We start from the raw sequence: 20,864 nt of genomic DNA on the forward strand, positions 1-20,864 counted from the left end.
GGAGGAACTGAAACCTGAACTTGGGACTTGCTCACCTTTCTGGTATCATATCAGCCCAGGACTGTATTCAAACTAGAAAGAACAAGATGGAACTGAATCCTACAGGTGTATCTAAAAAACCCTCAGGCAACCTTGGCAATCCCAGGGAGGAGAAGGTAACTGCTGGGTAGACACGGCATGCAGGTCCCAGTCTTTAATAACCAAATGGTGACCACTTCAAAGCCTGGTGGCTTTGCTTCTCTCCCTTCTAATGCTTCAACCAACCTGGGCTCAACTGGCAATGCCTTTAAGAGCAGATATTATGACAGGAGCCTTGTAATTATTTGCTGTGGTGAATCCTCTCTGTGGTGACGCTGTGTGGGAGGGTTTGCTGTCATGCACAGCATTTCTCCACCTTCAAAGTAGTTTTACCTCCTGCTCTCCTGCCTTCCTGGCCATTTTGAAATCCAATTTATGGCTGAATTTTGGCTTCCTTAACACCCTGGGCTCTGTCCTTGCTGCTGCATCCTTGTTTCGTGTCCTTTGGCAGTGCTGTCCCTGCCCAAAGGCTCCTGAGTGAAGCAGGGAAGGGTCTTGGGGCATCCTGTGCTCCTTGGAGCTGATGGAGCCCTGCATGGAGAGAGGACCTGAGGAAGCCTGAAAGCACCAGCTGGCAAAGGGGACTCCTTACCCTCCTTTTCCATGAGGATTAGTGAGTGAAGTTACAGACACAGGGGAAGGAGCTGTGATTTTTAACCCAGATGTGGAATTATAGAAGAACTACATTCCCATGGTGGATGTGGTTTAATGCATCCACCAGCACAGAGGACGTTCAGGGTTCTGAGGCTGAGAGAAGCAGTGCAAGGGGTACCTCATGCTGGGAAAAATATGGTTGTGAGAAGGGGAAGATGGAAGAAAAATCCTGCTTTAAGGACTTGCAGGGAAGAGGTGGATTTAAACAACTGGGAGAGAGCAGAAAAGAAGAGACAGCGCTGTAGGGAGAGGTCTGGGATGGATGGATGGATGGATGGATGGATGGATGGATGGATGGATGGATGGATGGGGTTTGAAGGTGGTGGTGTAGGGATTTGGTGGCTCCTAAAAACCCAAGAAGGCAGAAAAAGGGAGAGGAAACCAAGTGCAGGTGATTCTTCAGATGCTCTCTAGTCTGTGACCTACTTGCTGCCACAGTGCTCTGCAGCTGGAGGAGAAGCAGAGGAAATTGGCAATGGCTGTTCCCTGTGGGAAGCACAGGCTGCTGGGATGTGCAGGAGCTCTTCCTTCAGCTGCTGGGATGTGGCTGTGCCGGGGCACCAGGGGTTTGTGTCTGGAGGAAGGACAGAGAGTTTGAACCATTCCTGCTGGAGGGAGACAGTGCTGGATCAGAACCAGGCTCAGATTTGTGAGCTGCCAGAAACACATGGGCTCCTGGATGCAGGAGATCCCTCCCTTAGGGATGTGGAGCACTGGAGAGCTGTCTTGTGTGGGGATGTGGCTCACCCACACCCCCTGGACTGTGGGGATTTTTCATCCCCCACCTCCTCACAATCCATTGCAAACTGGAAGTCTGCCTTCTCCTGCTTCTGCTCCTTCAGGAGCCCCCACTAACCTGATCATTCTTAATCTTGTGTTATTTTCCAGATCATCAATTTGATTTCTCAGTACTTCTACGGTCCTTAGTGTTCCTGGGAATCTGTGCCTCCATCTATTATCTCTGTTTCTTTTTGAGGCTGTAGCAGCCTTGAACCACAGTTTCCATCCTATTTTTATAACTCCTTCTGCTTATTAGAGGAGTCCTGCAGAAATAACTACATTTCTTACCAGGATACCCCAAATTTTTTTCAGTAAATAATTTCATCTCTTGCTAATATGAACTTGAAGGCTCTCCTCTTCCATTTGTTCCCTTCTCCCTCTGGGGTTTGGGAGTGAAATACCTTGAACTTAATTCATATATGTATGTGTACATGTATGCCACAGGATATCAGATCCCCCTTTAACCATATTAGTTGTGGTGCTCGCAAAGGCTGGTGTCCAACAGTGGCTGCTTCAGATTTACCTCTGGTCCAAATGAGATTGGGAAGTGGCCTCTGTATCTTTTTGGGGGGCTGTTCTGATTTGCTATATTAAATAAATATATAAAGTGGCTCTAAGAGTGAAATGCCAGCCTTCCTCCTGCTGAAGGCATGGAGGCAGTGATTTGTGAGTCAGCAGTCCAAGGTTAACTCCAAAACTTCTGCACTTGCCTTGCAACCTTCATCCCGGGAAATAATTTCTCTACAAAGGAAAATGAAAGAAACCTGCCCTCTGTTTTTCAGAAGTTGTGAATTGTGCTCTTTTTTAAGCTGATTATTTTATTTATTCCAATAATCCTCTCTTCCAGAATAAAGGAAAATTAATTGTCTTCCTATTTCCATAATGGTTTGCCCTTCAGACAGTTGCCAGGCAAAGTGCTTAAAACTGAAATTAAAAGATGGTGAATGCTTAAAATCATTGAACTAGTGTAGGAACATGTTTGTATTTAATAGGGTGGTATCACACAGTCCCAGAGTGTTATTTGCTCTGTAGGATTAGGAGGACATTTTTTATTTTTTTGCTTCTGCATATGAAAACGGGGTCGAGCCTGCTGTGGTAGATAGTGCAAGTCTTAGGTAGGATTTTGCTGGAGAGATGGACTGCCTGTAGCTGAGACCCTAAAATTATCCAGCATTAATGGGGAGAGTTGTCACTGGGCTTGGTTGTGTTTGTCTGCAGGGACAGTGCTTGGAGATGGGCAAGGACTTCCTTCCTTACAGGTGTGATGGGACAAGATTTTCCCTGCTGGAGCTTTTCACTGACACCTACCTGGATCTTGGTTATTTTTAATTCTGTCTGGCTAAAAAAAGTTACCTGATTAATGTGGGAAAATGCTGGAACGTTTCCTTAAAAGGCTCCAAAGTGATGCAATATTCAGTGATGAATCTCAGAGCTAAATGAGTGCCTTGGTGGGTGCATTGGGTGGGGAAGGGAGTTCTGTGTTTTATCACCCAACACATTTATTTTTCATCCCAGGGCTGCTCTGGGGAAGGTGGTTTGGGAGCACTGACAGAGCTCCAGCTCCAGGTCAGCATCAGGGCAGTGTTGGATCTCTTCTTTGCTCTCCTGTTTTATCCCAGCAAGCTTTGGGAAATAGGTAAAAAGCTGGAGCTGGGGATGGCTGTGCTTCCAGCGGGGTTTACCCTGAGGGTGGGTGAGGAGAACCCCCAGTGTGCTAACCCCAGAGCCTTGGCAGTGACCAGGGGTTGTTGCCCAGTCACTCGTGTCCCCACAGGCACGTCCAGGTGGGGCTCCCAGGGACAGTGGAGGTGGAGTTCATCTCCTGTGGATCCAGGGAGAAGCTGCTGGCACCACCCACACCTGGATGTGGCCCTGGCTCCTTGCTCATCTGGCACGATGCTCAGCATGGCTGAGGCACGAGGCAGTTCCCGTGCTGTGTGTCCCCAGAGAAACTACCTGGGAATAAATTCCTCCTGTGTCTCCTGTGTTTCCCTCTCCCCTCATGTGAAACTGCTCTGAAGGAGCAGAGTGTAATCCATCACAGAAGAGAGAAGGGCAGGAGTTAATTGGTTTTCATGATCTCTCCGTAGCACTTAGTCCAGCTGATAGTGAATTGTCGTGCTTGGCCGCTGCCTAATCTCGTAAGGGACGCACTGGGGGAAGGCTGGGCAGGAAGGGCCCGTGGCCCCTGGGCACTGACATTAGCTGAGGAGCACATGAGATCATCTGCTGCATTTCCAGCCAGTTTTGAGCTGCCATCCCAAGCAGGAGAACAGCACGGGCATCTCAACACCACCCGGCACTGTGGCTCATCACCTGAGTGTCCCTGAGCACAGGGCAGGGAGCCTCTCCTGCTTAGGGGGAGCTTAGGGAGTATAAAACCAGGTGTGTGAACAACCTCCCCAGGTCTCACCTGCTCTGCCCTGCATGCAGCAATCTTTTGTTTTCCTTTAAACATCATAAACCCAGCAGGGGAATTCATTAACACGAGTCCCCACAGACTTTGATTTTACCAAACATTGACTTCAAATCGCTCTCCTTTCTCTTAATAGGTGAGATCTCTCTCCTCTCCCTGTTCAGACACCTTGGGAAGGTGTAGGAGTGGGCTGAAGCAGAAACCTGTCCAGACTGGTTCATTCTGTAGCTGATAGGGATTGCTTTTTCTTGCTGGTGGTGCCTTTGGCTCGTGCATGGCATGGAAGATGTCCCAGACAGAGAACGCCCGTGTGGCCAGCTCCTGTCTGTCGAAAGCTGCTGTTGATTTCAGTATTTTAGGCTCAGTCTCTTCAATCCCAGATGGAGCTGTATTTCCAGCTAGAACACACCCCTACAGTTCATTGAGGGAGGTGAAAATGCTCCAATTTACAGCAGTTAGGGCCCTGATCCGTGGGCAGTGGCAGCTCCCTGTGCACGACGTGGGGAGGGGAGCCTGCATGGATCAGTCACGCACTCCGGTAAAATAGCTCCATGCTATTTTACTGCTGTGGCTGCCAGAAGGACTTTTGAAATGGCAAAGGTTGTGAAATCATGGCAGGAAACACCAGAGGCCAGAGCTGAGCTAGAGGAGGAGCTGCCCCTTCCTACGGCAGGGCCAGGACTGGAAAAGTGAGCGTTCACGGCTTTGTTTTTGCAGGAGCCCTTCCTTGTGCTGCAGGCACGCCATGTGCCAGGCAGTGGCCTGTAGGCTTCTTTCAAATGGCAGGAGTTTCACAGATTAGCCTTTGCTCCTGCTCTTGGATGGCTCTCTGCAGCAGGAGCTGTGGTTGGGACCTGGGGGCTGTTGCCCCTCCCAGGAGACAAAACAGCTTTTGAAAATTAATAACTTTTTTCTAGACCTACCACAGTACTTGTCCTTTTGTCTCCTGTTCCTTCCTGAGTGAGTTTTTGCTTTTTCTGGATCTCATCCTGATCCCTTCTTGCAAAAACTGGTGCTGAAGTGAGGTCTGATGTGCAGCTCTGTCTGTGGCTGTGAAGGGCAGGGAGGAGCTGGTTAATGTTAAACATTTTGCTTTGGCCAAGGGCACCCAGGCTGCCTTTCTCTGTGTCCTGTCTATCTGAAGAAAGAGAAGTTGATCATATTTGGGTATTGGAAGGGCTGCCCAGGGCAGTGGTGGAGTCACCATCCCTGTAAGTGTTCAAAACCCATGTGCAGGTGGCACCTGGGGACACAGATTAATGGTGAACGTGGGGCTGGTTGGACCTGATGATCTTGGAGGTGTTTCCCAACCTTAATGATTCTGTGATTTTCTCTTGGTCCTGTGGTTAGGATTGATTATTGCACAGCATTTCCATCATCCTGTCCCCTCCCAGCACATCAGGGCAGTGTCACATCTGCACAGAGGTGGAGTCAAGGGGCTGATAAATCCCCGTTGTTAACCAGGAGTCTGTAAATGAATGTTCAGCACTGGCAGCATCACTGTGGGTTCTGCTTTCCATCCTCTGCAGCTCATGGACAAGAAAATCACAGAATCCCTGACAGGTTTGGGTTGGAAGGGACCTTAAAGCTCATCCAGTGCCACCCCTGCCATGGCAGGGACCCCTCCCACTGTCCCAGGCTGCTCCAAGCCCTGTCCAGCCTGGCCTTGGGCACTGCCAGGGATCCAGGGGCAGCCACAGCTGCTCTGGGCACCCTGTGCCAGGGCCTGCCCACCCTCCCAGGGCACAATTCCTAATTCCCAATATCCCATCCATCTCTGCTCTTTTCAGTTTGAGGTAATTCCCCCTTGTCCTGTCACTAAATAATAAGAATGCTGAGGAGCAGGTGTTGGAGAGTGCTCCCTGCTCATGCAGCTCCCTCAGGAAACCCCTCCCAGTCCTGCCTTTGGGTGGGAGCAGCTTCTCCCCACTGTCCATGGAATGGCCAGCTCTGACTGGGGTTTTTTTTTTTGGTTTTTTTTACCACCTTTGCTCGTATCCCAGGGTGGCAGCTCCATCCTGATCCTGTGGGGAACTTCAGGAGGAGAGGAATTCACAATGTAGGTTGCATCTGTATTAAAAAATACAGTTTTTTCTCCAAGTTTTGCAAGATCATCACTGCTGTTTGCTCTGAATGGTGTATTGTGCCTCTTCATGGTTGTGGTTTCCTTTATCTCCTTGCACCTGTAATGTCACAGTGCTGAGCGTGAGCTTTAAATATAAAATTTAAGCCATCTGGGAGGCCTGGGACTGGGGGTGGGGAGGAAGGGGAGGAGTTACTTCCAAAAATCTGGTTAAAAATCAAACTGCTGGATTTTGAGTGACACTTCAGTCATAGCTGCTTCTCTCTGTTTACTTTTCCTTGGGATTTGGAAACTCACACAGGGCCTGGATGGTGCAGCAGGAGATGGACACCTAAATTTGTGGTGTTTGCCATTGAGTCTTTCTTTATAGAGAGAACTGGGATAATATATATTTATATATACATTCATGTATATTTATATATACATTTTGTACATCAAATTCACTGAACAAACTCCTCTTACCAAGTCACTGCTGCATTTTGAAGCAGGTGGAAGAGTTGCCATGGCTGCAGTGATGGTTATTGGGCCTTTTTGAGGTTTCCAGGGCTCAAAAAGGAAAAAAAAAAAAAAAAAAAAAAAGAAAAAAAAAGATTTAGGTTTAGGGAAACACCATCAACAAAACCCCCCAAAACAAACAAATCTTTATCACATTTCCAATCTTCCATCTCCCCCCAGTTCCAAATGTGCTGTTTAAAGAGTTACAAATGCTTGTTGGCATAGAAACTGCAGAATGGAAGTGAAGCATGCAAATGTAAAAGGAGCCATTCTGCTGAGCAACATGGCCTGAGCCTCTGCAAAGCTGACTGAAATCTTTTACAAGGCAAAGAAAATTGTCCAGATGTTGCTTGAATTATAATGGCACTAAATATTTCAGTTTTTCAATTTACATAAATCCAAAGAGGCTTGAAATGTAGGGAATGCAGCTCCATTACCAGTGGGCTTTCTTTTCTTATGAAAGAATTTGTAGTCCAAAAATATTGCTAAAATGTGTTTGGCTCTGAGTAGTGCCAAATCCTCATTAAAACATGTGGATATTTCTGTGGTTTAATCTGTTAGAAATGCATTCAGGATCCAGTTATGTTAAATTAAGCAACAATATTGGCCTGGATGTTGTTTGAAATATTAAATGTGGCAGTCGGAACACCAGGCAAAATGTTTGCACATTTTAATCGCTCCATGAACAATTTTTTTTTTTTTATATTTTATTCCAAGGAATGATCAAGAGTGCTTAAAAACTGCCCCTGCTCTTCTCAAGCTGCTTCCCTGCCCCTGCCAGGTCTGTGAGCATCCTGGCTCCTCCATCCCACCGTGGCAGGGATGGGTTTGTGTTGTGCCAGGACGATGCTGCTCCCTTTGAGCATCCTCCTCACCCCCTTCCATGCTGTGGAGCTTGTGGATACAGCCCTGTAGGCCTCCAAAATCCTTGCTGGGAATGTAAAAACCCAGCCTGGCACAGGGATTTCTCACCCCATGCTTGTCCTAAGAGGTCTTTCCGACTGATGCTTTGCTCTGTTGGGGTTTCATGAAGATTTTCTGGGGCAAAACACCTCTGAACTTGCCTGGCTCCTGGTTAGTTTGTGCCTGTGCTGGTGGCTCTGACAGGATGGAGCCTCTCTGCCCTAAAAGTGCTGTGGCAGGAGGGAAGGCCATTAATTGCAAGGACACTTTGGCTTGCTGAGGATTTATTTCCTGTTTATTTTATTTATTATTTATTTAAAAATTGATTATAATTTAATTAATTTTCTAATTTTAATTGTAAAATTTTAATTCTTTTTATTTAATTATAATTTAATTCTTTTAAAATTTCCTATTTATTTTCCCCCCAGGTTGTTAATTGCCCCATGATAAGGCAGGTCCTTCTTCCTGCTGTAATGCAGCCCTGCCAAGGAGGGAATTTACAGTTGGGAATGTGGGAGTGGGTGGCACAGAGAGCCATGAAACTCTGCCTGTGCCCTGGGACACGCTCATAATACATGGGATCTAGAAAATATCCCTGTGGGAGGGTTTCTAATGGGGCAGGAGGAGCTGTTTGATTTGAAATCTGACACATGGCCAAAGCAATTCCACACTGGTGCTTTGTAACCCTCATTTAAAGTGAAAAATGAGGGGAGTGGGGTGTATGGGCAGGTTTTCTAAAGTCTCTGGTTTTGGGGCTTTTTGAATTGCATGGCAGCTTGTGCTGCATCAAAACGAGCCCAGAGCAGGATGGTTCTGCCTGTACCTGTGTGTGATTTGATAGCATTCACACGTCTTTGTTGTCAGACATCAAAAGGGTAGGAGGTTGGTAGACTCCAAATTCAACTGGGTTTGACTTTCCCTTTTTAGTATAAAGTTCATAATTTTCTGTGGGATAGTTTTGCAGCTTAGTTTTGGTTTTTTTTTTTTTTTTTTAATACCTCCAAACCCTGAAGTTAAGTGCAATTTTCTTTATTCTTTTAATTTCAAGCATATGTAAAGTTATATATGTATGCATATATATATAAAAGTCAAGCTATATATATGTATAAACTATCTGATGATAAATGGGGATGGTTAATGATTCATGATGGAAGAAAGCAAGAGAAAGTAGGAGGCACAGTGGAATGGGGTCACTGCTGAAAATGTCTTCTGCAAAAGCAAATGGGAGCTCTGGGGAGGGCAGGCAGAGCTCTGGAGTGGGGAGGGAAGCAGCAATCCCAGCTTTGGCTGGGTTTTGTGGAATGCACCGTTGGAGGGAACCACCAACACTGAGGGGCTGGAGCATGTCCAGGGCAGGGAACGGAGCTGGGGAAGGGGCTGGAGCCCCAGAGAGGCTGAGGGAGCTGGGAAGGGGCTCAGCCTGGAGCAAAGGAGGCTCAGGGGGGACCTTGTGGCTCTGCACAGCTCCTGACAGGAGGGGACAGCCGGGGGGTCGGGCTGTGCTCCAGGGAACAGGGACAGGAGGAGAGGGAATGGCTCAGGCTGGGCCATGGCAGGCTCAGGATGGACAGCAGGAGGAATTTCTGCATGCTCCAAGCATTGGAACAGGCTGCCCTGGAAGTGTTCAAAAACTTGTGTCTCCAAAAAATTGGGGATGTGGATTAGTGGTGGCCTTGACAGGGCTGGAGGAATGTTAGGACTTGATGGTCTTGGGGGGCTTTTCTGACCTTAATGATTCTCTGAACTTTGGGGGGTTTGATGAAGCAGTAAAGCCTGGGGTTTTAAAGGGGAGCAGCTGGGGCACTCATTGGGCTGTGGGGAGCAAGGAGAGGTGTCAGTGTCACCCTGTTTTACCCACCAGGTTATTTTTATTGTTTGCTGCAAAGGGATCTTTCTCTTTGTCTTTAAGTTGGTTCCTGGTTTTGCTGCACTAATACTTGCTTAACAGTTCATTCTCCATGTGGGATAGGGGCAACTGTTTCAAAACTGAATTTCCTGACGGGATGCAATATGTGCTTAATAGGGAAGCATCATTAGCTGGGCAGGACATGTTAGGCCAAGCTTGTAGAAAAATCTTAAGTCTGAAATTAAGGAATTTAAGCCTTGTTGCTGCCTGTACCTTGAGGTAAGCAGCAGGAGGGTCCTCGTTTTTAAACCTGCCCCAACAGGAGAGTATGAAAGAATTAGAGAGAAAGAAGTGGGATGGAGAGAATAAGTTAGAAACAGAAGTGCGAGAAAATACAGGAGTTAAAAATATGGGAAAAGAGTTTTGAAACACAAGAGGAAACTCTGAGGGACTGGACATCAGTGCAATGAACAACTGCAAACAGGAAAAACTTACCCAAAAACGTTCAAGGGAGGCACTTGGGGATGGAGGCGGGTAGGTGGGAAACAGGTGGGGATGGCAAAGGGCTGGGAGGCAAATGCTGCTGGTTGTGTCTGCAGTGGCTGCAGGGGATTTCCTTTAATTGTCCTCCAGGCCAAGGACTAAAAAGTGATCCAAGGGAGTTCCCCGAGCCCTGAATGTGGGTGGGTGGGAAGGACTGACCCTTCCTTTCTCCATGGGTACATCTCAGAGAGGCTGGAGAGGACAGGGCTCTGCCAGGATGAGAAACCTGCGTTTGAAGGTGTCCCACAAACCCTGAATGGTTGAAGGAGAGGAAGTGGAGCACAACTGCCTGGATGAAGAACCCATGTAAGGTGGTGTCCCACTCTTGTTTTATGGTTTTGTCACAGTCTTGCACTGTCCCCAGTGCCAAAAGTTGGGTACAGGTGGCTATTCCAGCGCTGCAACCCAATGCAGACAAAACAAAGGCTACTTTGACCTTGAGAGCCAATTAAGTTAATTTCCAATTTGATCCTTCCTAGCAAATCAAAGTAATATCATTTCAACCTTCAAGTAACCCATCTTCAGGTAGCCCTTTCAGCACAGATGTGGCTTTTGCAGTGAAGACAGAGTCTTCATTTAATTCTCAGTTATGTGGCAACAAATAAATGAATTGTGCTTGGGTAGATTTTGTGTCATGGTAAGTCTGGAAGGCCCGAGCTCGATGGAGTTTGGTTCTTCCCACAGAATTTGGCTTTCACCTCTAGAAAAACACATGACAAAATATTTGATGAATTTTTGAATGAGATACAGGCTGAGTTGATCTTAATTGTGGAAGGATCTTGTTGCAATGCAGCTGTGCAAATCAGCACAGCTGGATCTACGGGGAAGTAGCTCTTTAAAACAAAATGATGGCAACAACCTTTCTTCTTCTCAAGCAGACTGACTGAAGGTGAAGTCAACTGCTGAGTGCAAGGCAGCATTACTGGGATTGAAATGAGGTGTAAGAACTTGGGAAAAACAAATGGCTAGGAATCCCTTGAATCACTGGAGTGGGTTCCTTCCCTCCCTGCAGAGTTAGTCCTGCTGTGTAAACACCTGGCAGTTATTTAGGCTGGTGTGTACAGATGATGCTGTTGCAGGAAGATTTGTGTGTACTTGTGGATTTTTTCCTTGTGCATTGCAGTGGATGCAGCATCCAAACTTTGATTTATGATATGTATTCCTTCCCCTTGGGAATGGGGCATGTTTAGATTCATAGAGGGATATGCAGGGCTTTACAGGACCTTCTGCCATGCTTCTTTGTTTGTGGAGAGAAAGAGTGTTAGATGCAGTTTGAAATGACAGGCACTTTGGGCTGCTTTAGAGTTGATCCTTAAATCTGTTCCTTCTAAAAAGGACTTAGGAAAAAAAAATATTGGTGCTCCAGGCAGGTCACAGAATATTGATCTGTACATATCCAGCCTTGCAGGTTTTCCACACGTCAGGAAAGGGGAATATCAGAGATACTGCCACCACCATTGCACTGTCTGATATTCCCTTTATATCCACCTGGCTGATGTTGTTATCATGATCTGAGTGGGGCTTTCCCTCCTCCTTCCTTAAAGGAAAAATGGAAAAATGCCACGGAGCAATTCTGCTGCTAGGATGGGAATGTTGTGCTGAAGGCTTAGAAGCATTTGTGTTTATCCCAGGTGCCTGCTGACAGACCTGACCCAGGAAGGAGGGGACAGGACAGCTGTCCCAGGCTGGCTGGAAGGTCCCTCTCTGTCCCCGCGGGGCTGCCTGTGCCTTGTAGGTGGGAGAAAGGGGCAGGGTGCATGGAGGGAAAAGATCATGAAGGATTTGACTTCCTCAGGGATTTTTGCTTTGAAACAGTGTATCGCTCAGCCTAAATGAGGGCACTTCTGTTTGGGAGCTTTCCCACGGGTGGGATTGTTCTGGAGTGTCCTGAGCGAGCCCTGTCCATGCCTGTGGACAGTGCTCTCCCAGTCCAGAGCCACGGCTCCCATGGGATCTGTGCTGAGAGCTGAGCACACCAGGGAGGCACTAAAGCTGAGTGGTGTTTGCCAGGTGATGCAGCAGCTCTGGGCTCCACTCTCAGAGCCTGGAGGAGGATCATCCTGCAGGCTGTGGCTGCAGGGAATGTGCTGTGGTGAGCCCATGAAGATCCCCCCTCTGCTCCTGGGGCCTGGCTCTGTATCCTCAGCTGCTCACGGGCAGGGAATCCTGGTGATCTTCTTTGGAGGGCCATGTTCTGCCCCCCCTGGCTGGTTTTTCTTGGCTTTTACATGAAAACCCTGCTGCAGCTCCATTGCCCAAGTGCAGCAGAGTCATCACTGAAGCTGCTTTGGTGCAGCTCTGGGCCTGGCTCTGAGCTTGTGATCCAGCCGCTGAAAAGTTTCATGTGGAACTCCAGAGCTTTCAGCTACCAAGTTAATGTCTGACAAAACTGCTGGAGGAAGGGAGGCTGACTCCAGCAGTCATTGAGTTTGTTTAATTGGAGCTCAGGAGTGATCAAAGCTGGTGTTTGGCTTCCTGTTGCAGAAGAGAAATTCTCAGGATTTATTTTTTTATCCTTATTGCTTATTTTATTTTATTTTATTTTATTTTATTTTATTTTATCATTTTATTTTATTTTATTTATTATCACCAAACCAAAACCAATGACTTCTGCTTGATTTTCCTCTGGGGTGAGGCTGTATGAGAGTGGAGGAGAAACTTCCATCATACTTTTGATGCACATTTGAATTTAGCAGATCAGCATTGGGAAGGAGAGTCTGGGTCCTGTACAGCCCTTTCCTGTTCCTTGTATAGCAGAAATAGTGCAAATGGTCTTTTTCTCAGTGTGCAGAACTTCTCCCTGGTAGAATCCTACCTTCACTTGCTTTGCTTTCCAAACAGATTCTCGTTCCTGTGGCCAAGAGTGGGCAGAGGAGGAGAGGGGCTGCTGGGCAGACGTTCTGCAAAGTTCATCTTTCCCAATCTGTGGTTCACAGCTCTGAGGGCTGCTTGTTATTGCAGAATTTTGTGGTTTGTTTGGTTTTTTCCTTCCTAGTGTTTCACTGTATTTTGAGTCCTTTGGTTTAAAATGTTAACAAAATGAAGCTCTGTGCCTCCTTGTGAGGCAAATGAATGGGTTTTATAGCGGGGGGTGGGAAGGGGGGAGAATTGGAGGGGAGTTATTTTTGAAATAGTGGTTTAATTTTTGTTGTGAAACCACTGCCTAATTTTAAAGTGTACTGACCATTTGCCTCTTTCTTTAATGTCTGTACATGGGGAGGTGTTCTTCTAGAAGAATGGTGTGGAGCTGTGTCAGGAGTGGCTCAGGCTGGAGCTCAGGGCAAGGCTCTTCCCCCAGAGGGTGCTGGCACTGCCCAGGCTCCCCAGGGAATGGGCACGGCCCCGAGGCTGCCAGAGCTCCAGGAGCCTTTGGACAGCGCTGCCAGGGATGCCCAGGGTGGGCTGATTGGGGGGTCTGGGCAGGGACAGGAATGGGATTTGATGATCCTGGTGGGTCCCTCCAGCTCAGGATATTCTGTAATTCAAAAAATAGATTTGAAAAACTTGACCTGAACTGGCCACCCAAAATAAGTGTGTGACTCTTGATTTAAAATTTATTTTCTTATTCTACAGAGCTTTCCTATGGGGAACCATCACAATGAGCTCGTCAGTCTTAGCCTGGAGCTCCACAGAGTGTCCTTGTCTCTGTTCTCCAGAATACAGCAAGGCTGTAGTGTTGTGGCTCTGGGAGCCCAAGCAAATAGGATGGTTTAATGCTTTGGATATTAAAACAAATCCCATGAATGTCACCCCAAATTCAAACCTGAGTTCAGAGGTCTCCAGACACGCCTGGGGCTCTCAGCATCCATCAGCTCATTGTCCCACCCACACCTGCAATAGTTAAATTTGATAGGAAGTGGTGTCATCTCCCTCTGTTTCCACATTTCCTTTTGTTTGATCCCTTCTTTTCACCCAAGCCTTTGCCAGGTGTTTCATGCATCTGCATTAAAACCCCATAAGGGAGCTCATGCCCTTGCCCCAGGGGCTTTGACTTGCAGCCCAGTTATCTGACAAAACATTTCTAAGGAACTTCTCAGAATTTATTGCTCCTGTTGGTTGATTCCAACGGGTCTGACTCCTTTTATGAGTCTGGCCTGTGTCCTGGTGTCACAGATTCACCCACATGGCATCCACCCACTTTCAAACTTGGCAATGGGCATAAAGAGCTCCTTAGTGATTGCATGGTCACTGTTCTGCATAAATATTTCCCCTCTCCTCCAAAAATATGTTGGTTAAGGGAATATCAGAGAGAGGGAGAAAATACTGATGTGTTTGTTACCTACATTATGTGGTTTGGGGTTTTCTGGTTGCTTTTAAATAATGGAGGATTTTATTGAAGGGAGCTTGAGGTGCTCAGACTTCAGTGGAATTTAAATTTGACTCAGCTCTTATGGGCTGTCCAAACACATTCCTTGCTGGCCCAGCTTGTTCAGTTGAGGTGACTCAGTAAAGCAGCAGCTGAGCATGACTTCACATCAAGTTCTCCTGTACCTTGTTCCTCTGCTCCACACATTTGTGAAGGGCTGCTCCAGAAATTTTTGGCAGTTAATTCTCCAAACCTTGATTTTCCCATCTGCAAAAGTGGATACATTTGCCTACTATTATAAATTGCTTTATAAAGTCCTAATTATTGTTACAGTTCCTCTAAGCAAATCACCATGTATCTATCAGGTTCTTTTTTACCTGGTGATGTTTAGATGTTTTTTTCAGTATTTGCTCTGCTTTTGATCAGGAAGAATTAGATGGCTTTTTTTGGTCTTCCCCCAGAATTCATTCAACAGTCTCCAAAACTCCTTCAGACTGTGGCATTGATTGGAATAAAATTTAGCAATTACAGTACTTGGGAAAGTGTGCACATTGTTGGTAGTCTGGGGGATTTGTTTCCAGGATTCCTTGACAGCAGCAAGATTAAAACCTTGAGCTGGTGGTGCTGAGAGCTCTCAAGTCAAAGTACTGAAAAAAAATTAATTTTTCAAGCTTGAGAGTGAGACCCTGTGGGAGTTCTGCTGGACATTTGCAGGGTTTGGGTTTTTTTTGGGTGCTTTTTGTTTACAGATTGCCCTCCAGGTGATTGGTCCTACTGTGGGCATGTTGAAGAGGACAGCAAGGCTGCTGTATCAGGAAAGTGGCCTTGCCAAGCTTGGAACCCCTTTGGAATACCTGGAATGTTGGAGTCCAAGGCCTGAAGTGTGAACCATCCACAATTATATCAGATTTAGTGCTGGCCATTGGCTCCAGTAACAACTCTGGGACTCTCCAGGGACAGGGAATGGTGAAGCTTTGTCCCTTGTGTGGAGGAAGGAGGGTTTTCTTGCTCCTGTCACCTCCTGTTTGTGCAGCTCCCGTGGCTTTTTCTATGCAGTGATCCTAACAGGAGCAGGAGAAGTTTGGAGCTCTGTTCCCTTGGATGTGAAGGTGACCTTCTCAGACAGAGATTGTAACCCAGCCTCAGTCCAGGCCTGCTGGGAATGACCTCTGTGCTGAGCAGGCCTCGGGGAGGGCGTGTTTGAGGAGCCATAATTTTATTTGCTGTTCTCACATGTCCGTTTTTCGCCGTATCTGACGGATTTGTGAGAGGTGCTGAGCTCCTGACAGAGGCTCTGGAGGCTGGGGGCTCTGGCTCCCTTTGTAAATGAGCCTGTGGATAACCCAGCTCTGACACTTTTGCCCTCCCTCCTGTTTCATGCCCTCACAGAGAGGTTGTGTGTCCTTGCTTTAGGATTTACTGCCTTCCCTGGGTGGTGGGAGTGGGTCTGGGAGAAGAGTTATGGCTGTACAGAAGGTCTGGCTTCCCACTTCCCTACTGCGTCTCTTGGGGAAAAGTTGGGCTTAAAACTGCCAAAACATATCTACAAGGTGTTATCACTTTTGTTTTTTATGAAGCTTGTGTTGACTCTTCAGTTTGTGTTGGAGGCAGGTGTGTTTGGGCTGTGTGTCCTTTGGAGTGCTGTGGCAGGAGCAGGACAGGATTTCCCTCTTAGATTGCTCCTCCACTGGACCCACCATCCCTAGCCCAGGGTAAGGAAATCACTCTGGGTTTTGCTGTTTTTTTCTGCCTGTCCCCGAGGAAACAATATAAATGCTATGCCTTGAGTGTGCATCCATTGAGGGAAAATGGGATATTTAAATAGTAATGTACTCTGGTTTTCCCTTAGTGCAGCAAACCAATGGTTCATTAGTGAAATACATTAATAATTATCTTATGAACCCTTTGGTAGGTGAATCTGCTTTAATTCCTTTGTATCAGCAAGAGCTGCAGGTATGGATGTCTTCGTTACATAAAATAAAAAAAAAGGAAGAAAGCAATGCTTGCAAATTGGTCTTTGTTTCCAAGGAAACAAATTTGACATGCTTGAGCTGTGCGAGATGCAAACACCGCTCGATTCAGCAGACATGCCTCGGGATTTTATGGTCTGAATATTATTTTTAAACTACCTCCAATTTCCAGGCAAGGCAGAGGATGGGAATAGAATTTGTTGGCAGGGTTTATCAATCTGTGCTTAATGAAGGCACTGGGCGGTATCTGGGATTGCCCAGTGTGGCGTGGAGGGAATTGATCTGGGCCCGGATGGAGGTCCTGGGAAGGGACAGCCTGGGGCCAAATGGCCTTTGGTGACATCCTTCAGCAGGAGGAGAGGTCTGAGCAGAGCTCAGCACACTGAACTAGTGTGGTTTATCCTGGGTCACTTTACCAAATGTTTCTGCTCTAAAAATATTTTAGTAAAAAGCAGCTCGCCAGCGCTTGGCGTGCCAGGCTGCCTGGCGCTCCCGAGGGCCCAAAGAATTTGCTAAAAAGCTGTGGCTTGGTGGTGAGGACTGGGCTGAATTTATCAGAGAAGGGATGAGGGAGCAGCATCATGAGTTGTTTGTGTAGTGCATCTGGCACAGATGTGCTGGGCCTGATGAAAATCTTGGCTTGAGCTTGGCTTGTGGCGTTGTACAGAGCGGCTGTAGCATTGTTGCGATTCCCTTGGAAGTTTTGTTCGGGGAAAAAAGCTGGTTTGGTGTTCAGCTGCCACCCCGGTGTTTCCTGAAATGCTGTGTTGATAAAGTCACTTGTTTTATTTTTGAATTTTCCTCCAACTCCAGCTCTGCAGCAGATAGTGCTCGTGTTCCACGGGAAGCGAGCATCGCTCGGCAGAGCACACACAATTCACAGATTTCAACATCCAGAGTTGGTTTTGGCCTGGGCCCAACAAGAGGAACAGGATATATATGTTCCAACTTTGTTGGGATTGAATAACCAATTTTTGCCCTGGCAAAGCTTTACTTTTACCAACTGTCTTTGCTTTCTGGAGTTGTTTAGTAAGCTGGGAGGGATCTGTAGGGGATATGCAAAGAATATGTGGGGAAATACGAGTTTTTAAGGACTAGTCAAGCTCCGTGTGCATATCATTCAGAGCATGCAGGACTTTATTCCCCAAGTGTGCTCCAACATTGTGTGTCTTTCATATTTTGTTGTTTGAAAACCTGGGAAGGATTAAAAAAAAAAATCCTCTATTAATTCTTCATTGAAACAATCCTACTGCATTGAGGGGACAAGGCAATGATGGAGAAATTTCAGGGCTGATAAGTGAAAAACAAACCTCTCTTAAAATTCAGGTTCTTAGGAGAACGTAGCATGAAGTATGTTACACTGCAGTCTCTTTCCTTCTCTTTCATCCTGCTGTTTAACTTCCTTGAAAGTGGAGTTAAAATAACCTTCAAGGAGTTCAGGGTAGGCTGGGGTAGGTTTAGCTTTAAGATGGCTGGGAAGCACTATTTGCATTGCCAGCTAAAAGCCTCGCTTGAAGCCTGTGGAGGGAAAAAATAATATTAATGGTATTTCATGAAAATATTGGAATTTGTGGAAGGCCCAGAGTGACAAATTGGCTGGTTTGAATGTCACTGGGAAATGCTCCTTTTGCACAAGGCTTGCCTGAGACAGGATTTTCCTTGCTTTTGTTCTAAAACGAGATGCTTGCTGGCTAAAAATGCCTGCGATCCCTGCAGCGAGAGCTTTGCCTCCTTGACAAGAGGATGGGAAGAGGAAGGTTGGCCGGATTGGGATGAACCGTGCACCTTTTTTTTTTTTTGCTAATGACACTTCCTTATGCTTACATTTCATTAAAGCTCTGAAATGGCTGAAGATCAGCCCGTACTGAGCATGCTCCGGGGTGGAGGCTGCACCCATGGAGTGAGATGGATTTGTGGCTGGAGGAGGGATAGGCCTGGAGTCAGGACCTGCAGGGACCCGCAGCCAGGATGGAGGTAGGGCAAATCCATCGGTTCCTTGCCGTGCCCCTGGGCTGGGGCAGCCAGGAGACCGGATGGAGTGCAAACTGTTGGAATTGATTCAAAAGCAGCGCAGTTAAACCACTGACACGAGATGGCTTCAAACGCTTCCTGCGGATCCGCGGGGAGGGGTTTGGAATCCTGACCTTTGCTGGCTGGCGTGGAGAAGGGACCTGTGCAATGTCAGGGTGGTGACATGAGGTGACAGCAGGCAGGGGCTGCAGCCAGGGCTGAGCCTTCATATTGGCAGGCACGTGATTGCGTCTCATCGTGGGCTCGGGCGCTAATTGTTATTAATGGGGAGCCTGGCAGGGCTCAGACCTGCTCTGGGCGGTTCAAACCCAGATCCGTCTGGGATTGTGGGAGGGTGGAGAATGTTAAACTCAAACTCCCCTCTTTCAGACTTATTTTGCATTCCAGTGATGGCAAACAAACCTTGCCACATCAGGTCCTCCAAAGTGGCATGGAGAGGAGGGAATACGCACGTTTATTCCTTCGGCTGAGAGATTTTTCTGTGCTTCTTGCAGGGCTTTAATGTGTTGGTGAGTGGGTTTGGGGGAAGGCAGTGTGAGTTGTGCTAGCTTGGGCTCTTGGATTTCACCCGTAGTTGCCAGCTTTTTACAAGGAATGTGTAAGAACCAGCAGGTATGTGCTGCATGAGCCGATTGACTCCAGTTGTTGTACAAGCACGCTGTGTGGTGAGGTGCCAATAAAACATTTACATTGGCTCTGGATGTTTGTGCAAGTGGAGGTGTAGGGGAGCTCTGGGTTGGTGTGGAGCAGGGGGACATCAGCTCTCTCTGACCTGTCCCCTCACACGTGGGGGGACCCACCTGTGTTCTGGCCTGGCTGTAGGTACAGGTAAGGCGCGGGGTTTGCTTTGTCAGCACTGCGAATCCTTGGGTGGTACAGAGTTATTGTGTTTGACTTTCTGAGCAGAAATCTCTGTGATCACAGGCTCTGTGCTGTAAGGTAGATCAGCTCTTCCTTCAGGGCACCTCTGGCCACTTTTCACAGCATGGCTCAGGGGGTGCCTGGCATAGCTTTGATTTTATTGCTGTGTCCCAGGTGATGGGCATTCTGCATGATGAGTCACTTCATTACCTAAACTAATTTGCCTGTTTATTGCCTGGTTCCATCTTTCCTGTGAACCCAACTCTTCCTCGCTGCTTTCTGGGCCTGTTTTGCTACATCAGCCCAGTGCTGAGCTGGTGACCAGCTTGCTTACTGGGCTGGCTTTTATGTTCCCTGCATAAAATCCTGCTGGAGCCCAGCTTGCTGGCCAGGCAGAACTTCTCCTACTCTTTAATGGTCACTGGCTTGTTTATGGCTGGATGAATGCACAAAGAGAAGCGTTGCTGTAAAACAAACAGCATTGTGATTGTACAGCTAGAGGGAAAAGGGGTTGATTTTCTTTGGCTCAGATGGGGGCTGCCTTTATGGCTTTGCAGAATTCGCCCCCGTGGCTTTTTCTCCTTGTGTGACTCTGGCAGTGGAGGTGATCTCAGCCCCAAGTTTTCATGTAAGGCCTGGTTCCCTTGATGAGGAAATTTGACTTAATCAGTTTCAGCTGCTGGAAACCCACTGGTGTGCTCGTTGCTATTGTGCTGTGGGAAGGTGTAAGGTAGCCTTAAAGACCCACTGCCACCTTATGGCAGTTGCTGAGAAGCAGCGTCTGTGGAGCCAATTCCGTACACACATCATGCTCGCTCTATTTCTCCGCTCCTCTTAACCAGGGATATTTGCATGGAGGCAGGAGCTTTGTTTTTACAGAGTTCATCTGCTCCTTCTGTTCCTTGCAGAAATTTGATAAAGTCAGCAGGATGGCTGGGAGAGCCGTCAACAGGCGCTGTTCCACAGGAGCTCATCATCTGGGGAGAGACACAAAGGCTTCGTGGAGCACTGATTCTCCTCCAGTGAAGAGCTTGCTTATTTTCATGTCAGTGCCTTAATCCTTAAAAAAAATAGGTGTGAGGTCAAAGAACAGGGCCACGCTGAACACGTGAGCTTTGTTGGCAGGATCTCCAGCGCTTGTTGCAGCAGGAGGAGGATGGAATGTGCACGGCCATTTTCCCAGCCTGCTGCTGGCAGGGCACTGCAGGATGGCTTTGCACTGACAAATAGGGCCACTGTCCCCAATTAAACCAATAAAACATTGGTCTGTGGAGCAGTGAGTGTGCTGGAAGCCTCCTCGCTGTGCTGGGGGTAGAGAATGCTGGATTTAGGACCCTTCTCCAGCAAGGCTGTGTGTGTACTGTAGGAGCTCTTGATATGCCATAGCTGAGTGAAGGGGAGAAATGGTGGATTTAGAGCTCCAAAATAGAAGGAACTGTGGTTACTGTAAGTTAAAGCTGAAGGAATTTATAATTGGGAACTGTTAGGAATACAGTATGTTCTAAATTACAGCTGTCTGGCCAATATGCTGCTAAATAAAGTTCTAGGATTGCCCTGTAAATGAAATATTCAACGCATATTCTTATCAAAACATAAGCACCATCTCCCAGAGAGCTTGCATCTCAATTGCTGTCCAAGAGGATCTTTTTTCTTTTCCTTTTTTTTTTTCCTTTTTAGCATGTATGATTTACTCAATGCAGCATCTCAGGGAACATTTATTGTTTCCTATTAAGTAAAAACAGTTTTCAACTCTGTTGGGGAAAAGGAGGGAGGAAGGGAGATGGCTTGAAAGGTTTGGGGACATAAACCAGGTTTTGAAAGATGGGGAAAGCTCTGACTCCAAAAGAGGCATTAATGACTACCTGTTCTTTCAAAGCTGTTACCTGAGCATGGAGGTG

General features: G+C 47.1%; 1 protein-coding gene across 3 annotated transcripts in view; it reads left to right on the top strand.

The window, feature by feature from the left end:
- The window catches only part of EHMT1 (euchromatic histone lysine methyltransferase 1), a 119,239-nt gene that overhangs the window by 22,410 nt on the left and 75,965 nt on the right, over window positions 1-20,864 (top strand). Inside the window, exon 1 of one of the 3 annotated variants that reach the window (XM_041406646.1) lies at window positions 17,911-18,048. The exons of the other annotated variants lie outside the window; for them this stretch is intronic. Within the exon in view, the coding sequence (XP_041262580.1) occupies window positions 18,043-18,048 (6 nt within the window). The 5' untranslated portion in view covers window positions 17,911-18,042. Of the gene's footprint in view, window positions 1-17,910; window positions 18,049-20,864 lie in introns of those variants that run through there. 3 annotated transcript variants of the gene reach the window in all.

Source organism: Onychostruthus taczanowskii, unplaced genomic scaffold, assembly GCF_017590055.1.
Source record: "Onychostruthus taczanowskii isolate IOZ18803 unplaced genomic scaffold, ASM1759005v1 scaffold25, whole genome shotgun sequence".
NCBI lineage: Eukaryota > Metazoa > Chordata > Aves > Passeriformes > Passeridae > Onychostruthus > Onychostruthus taczanowskii.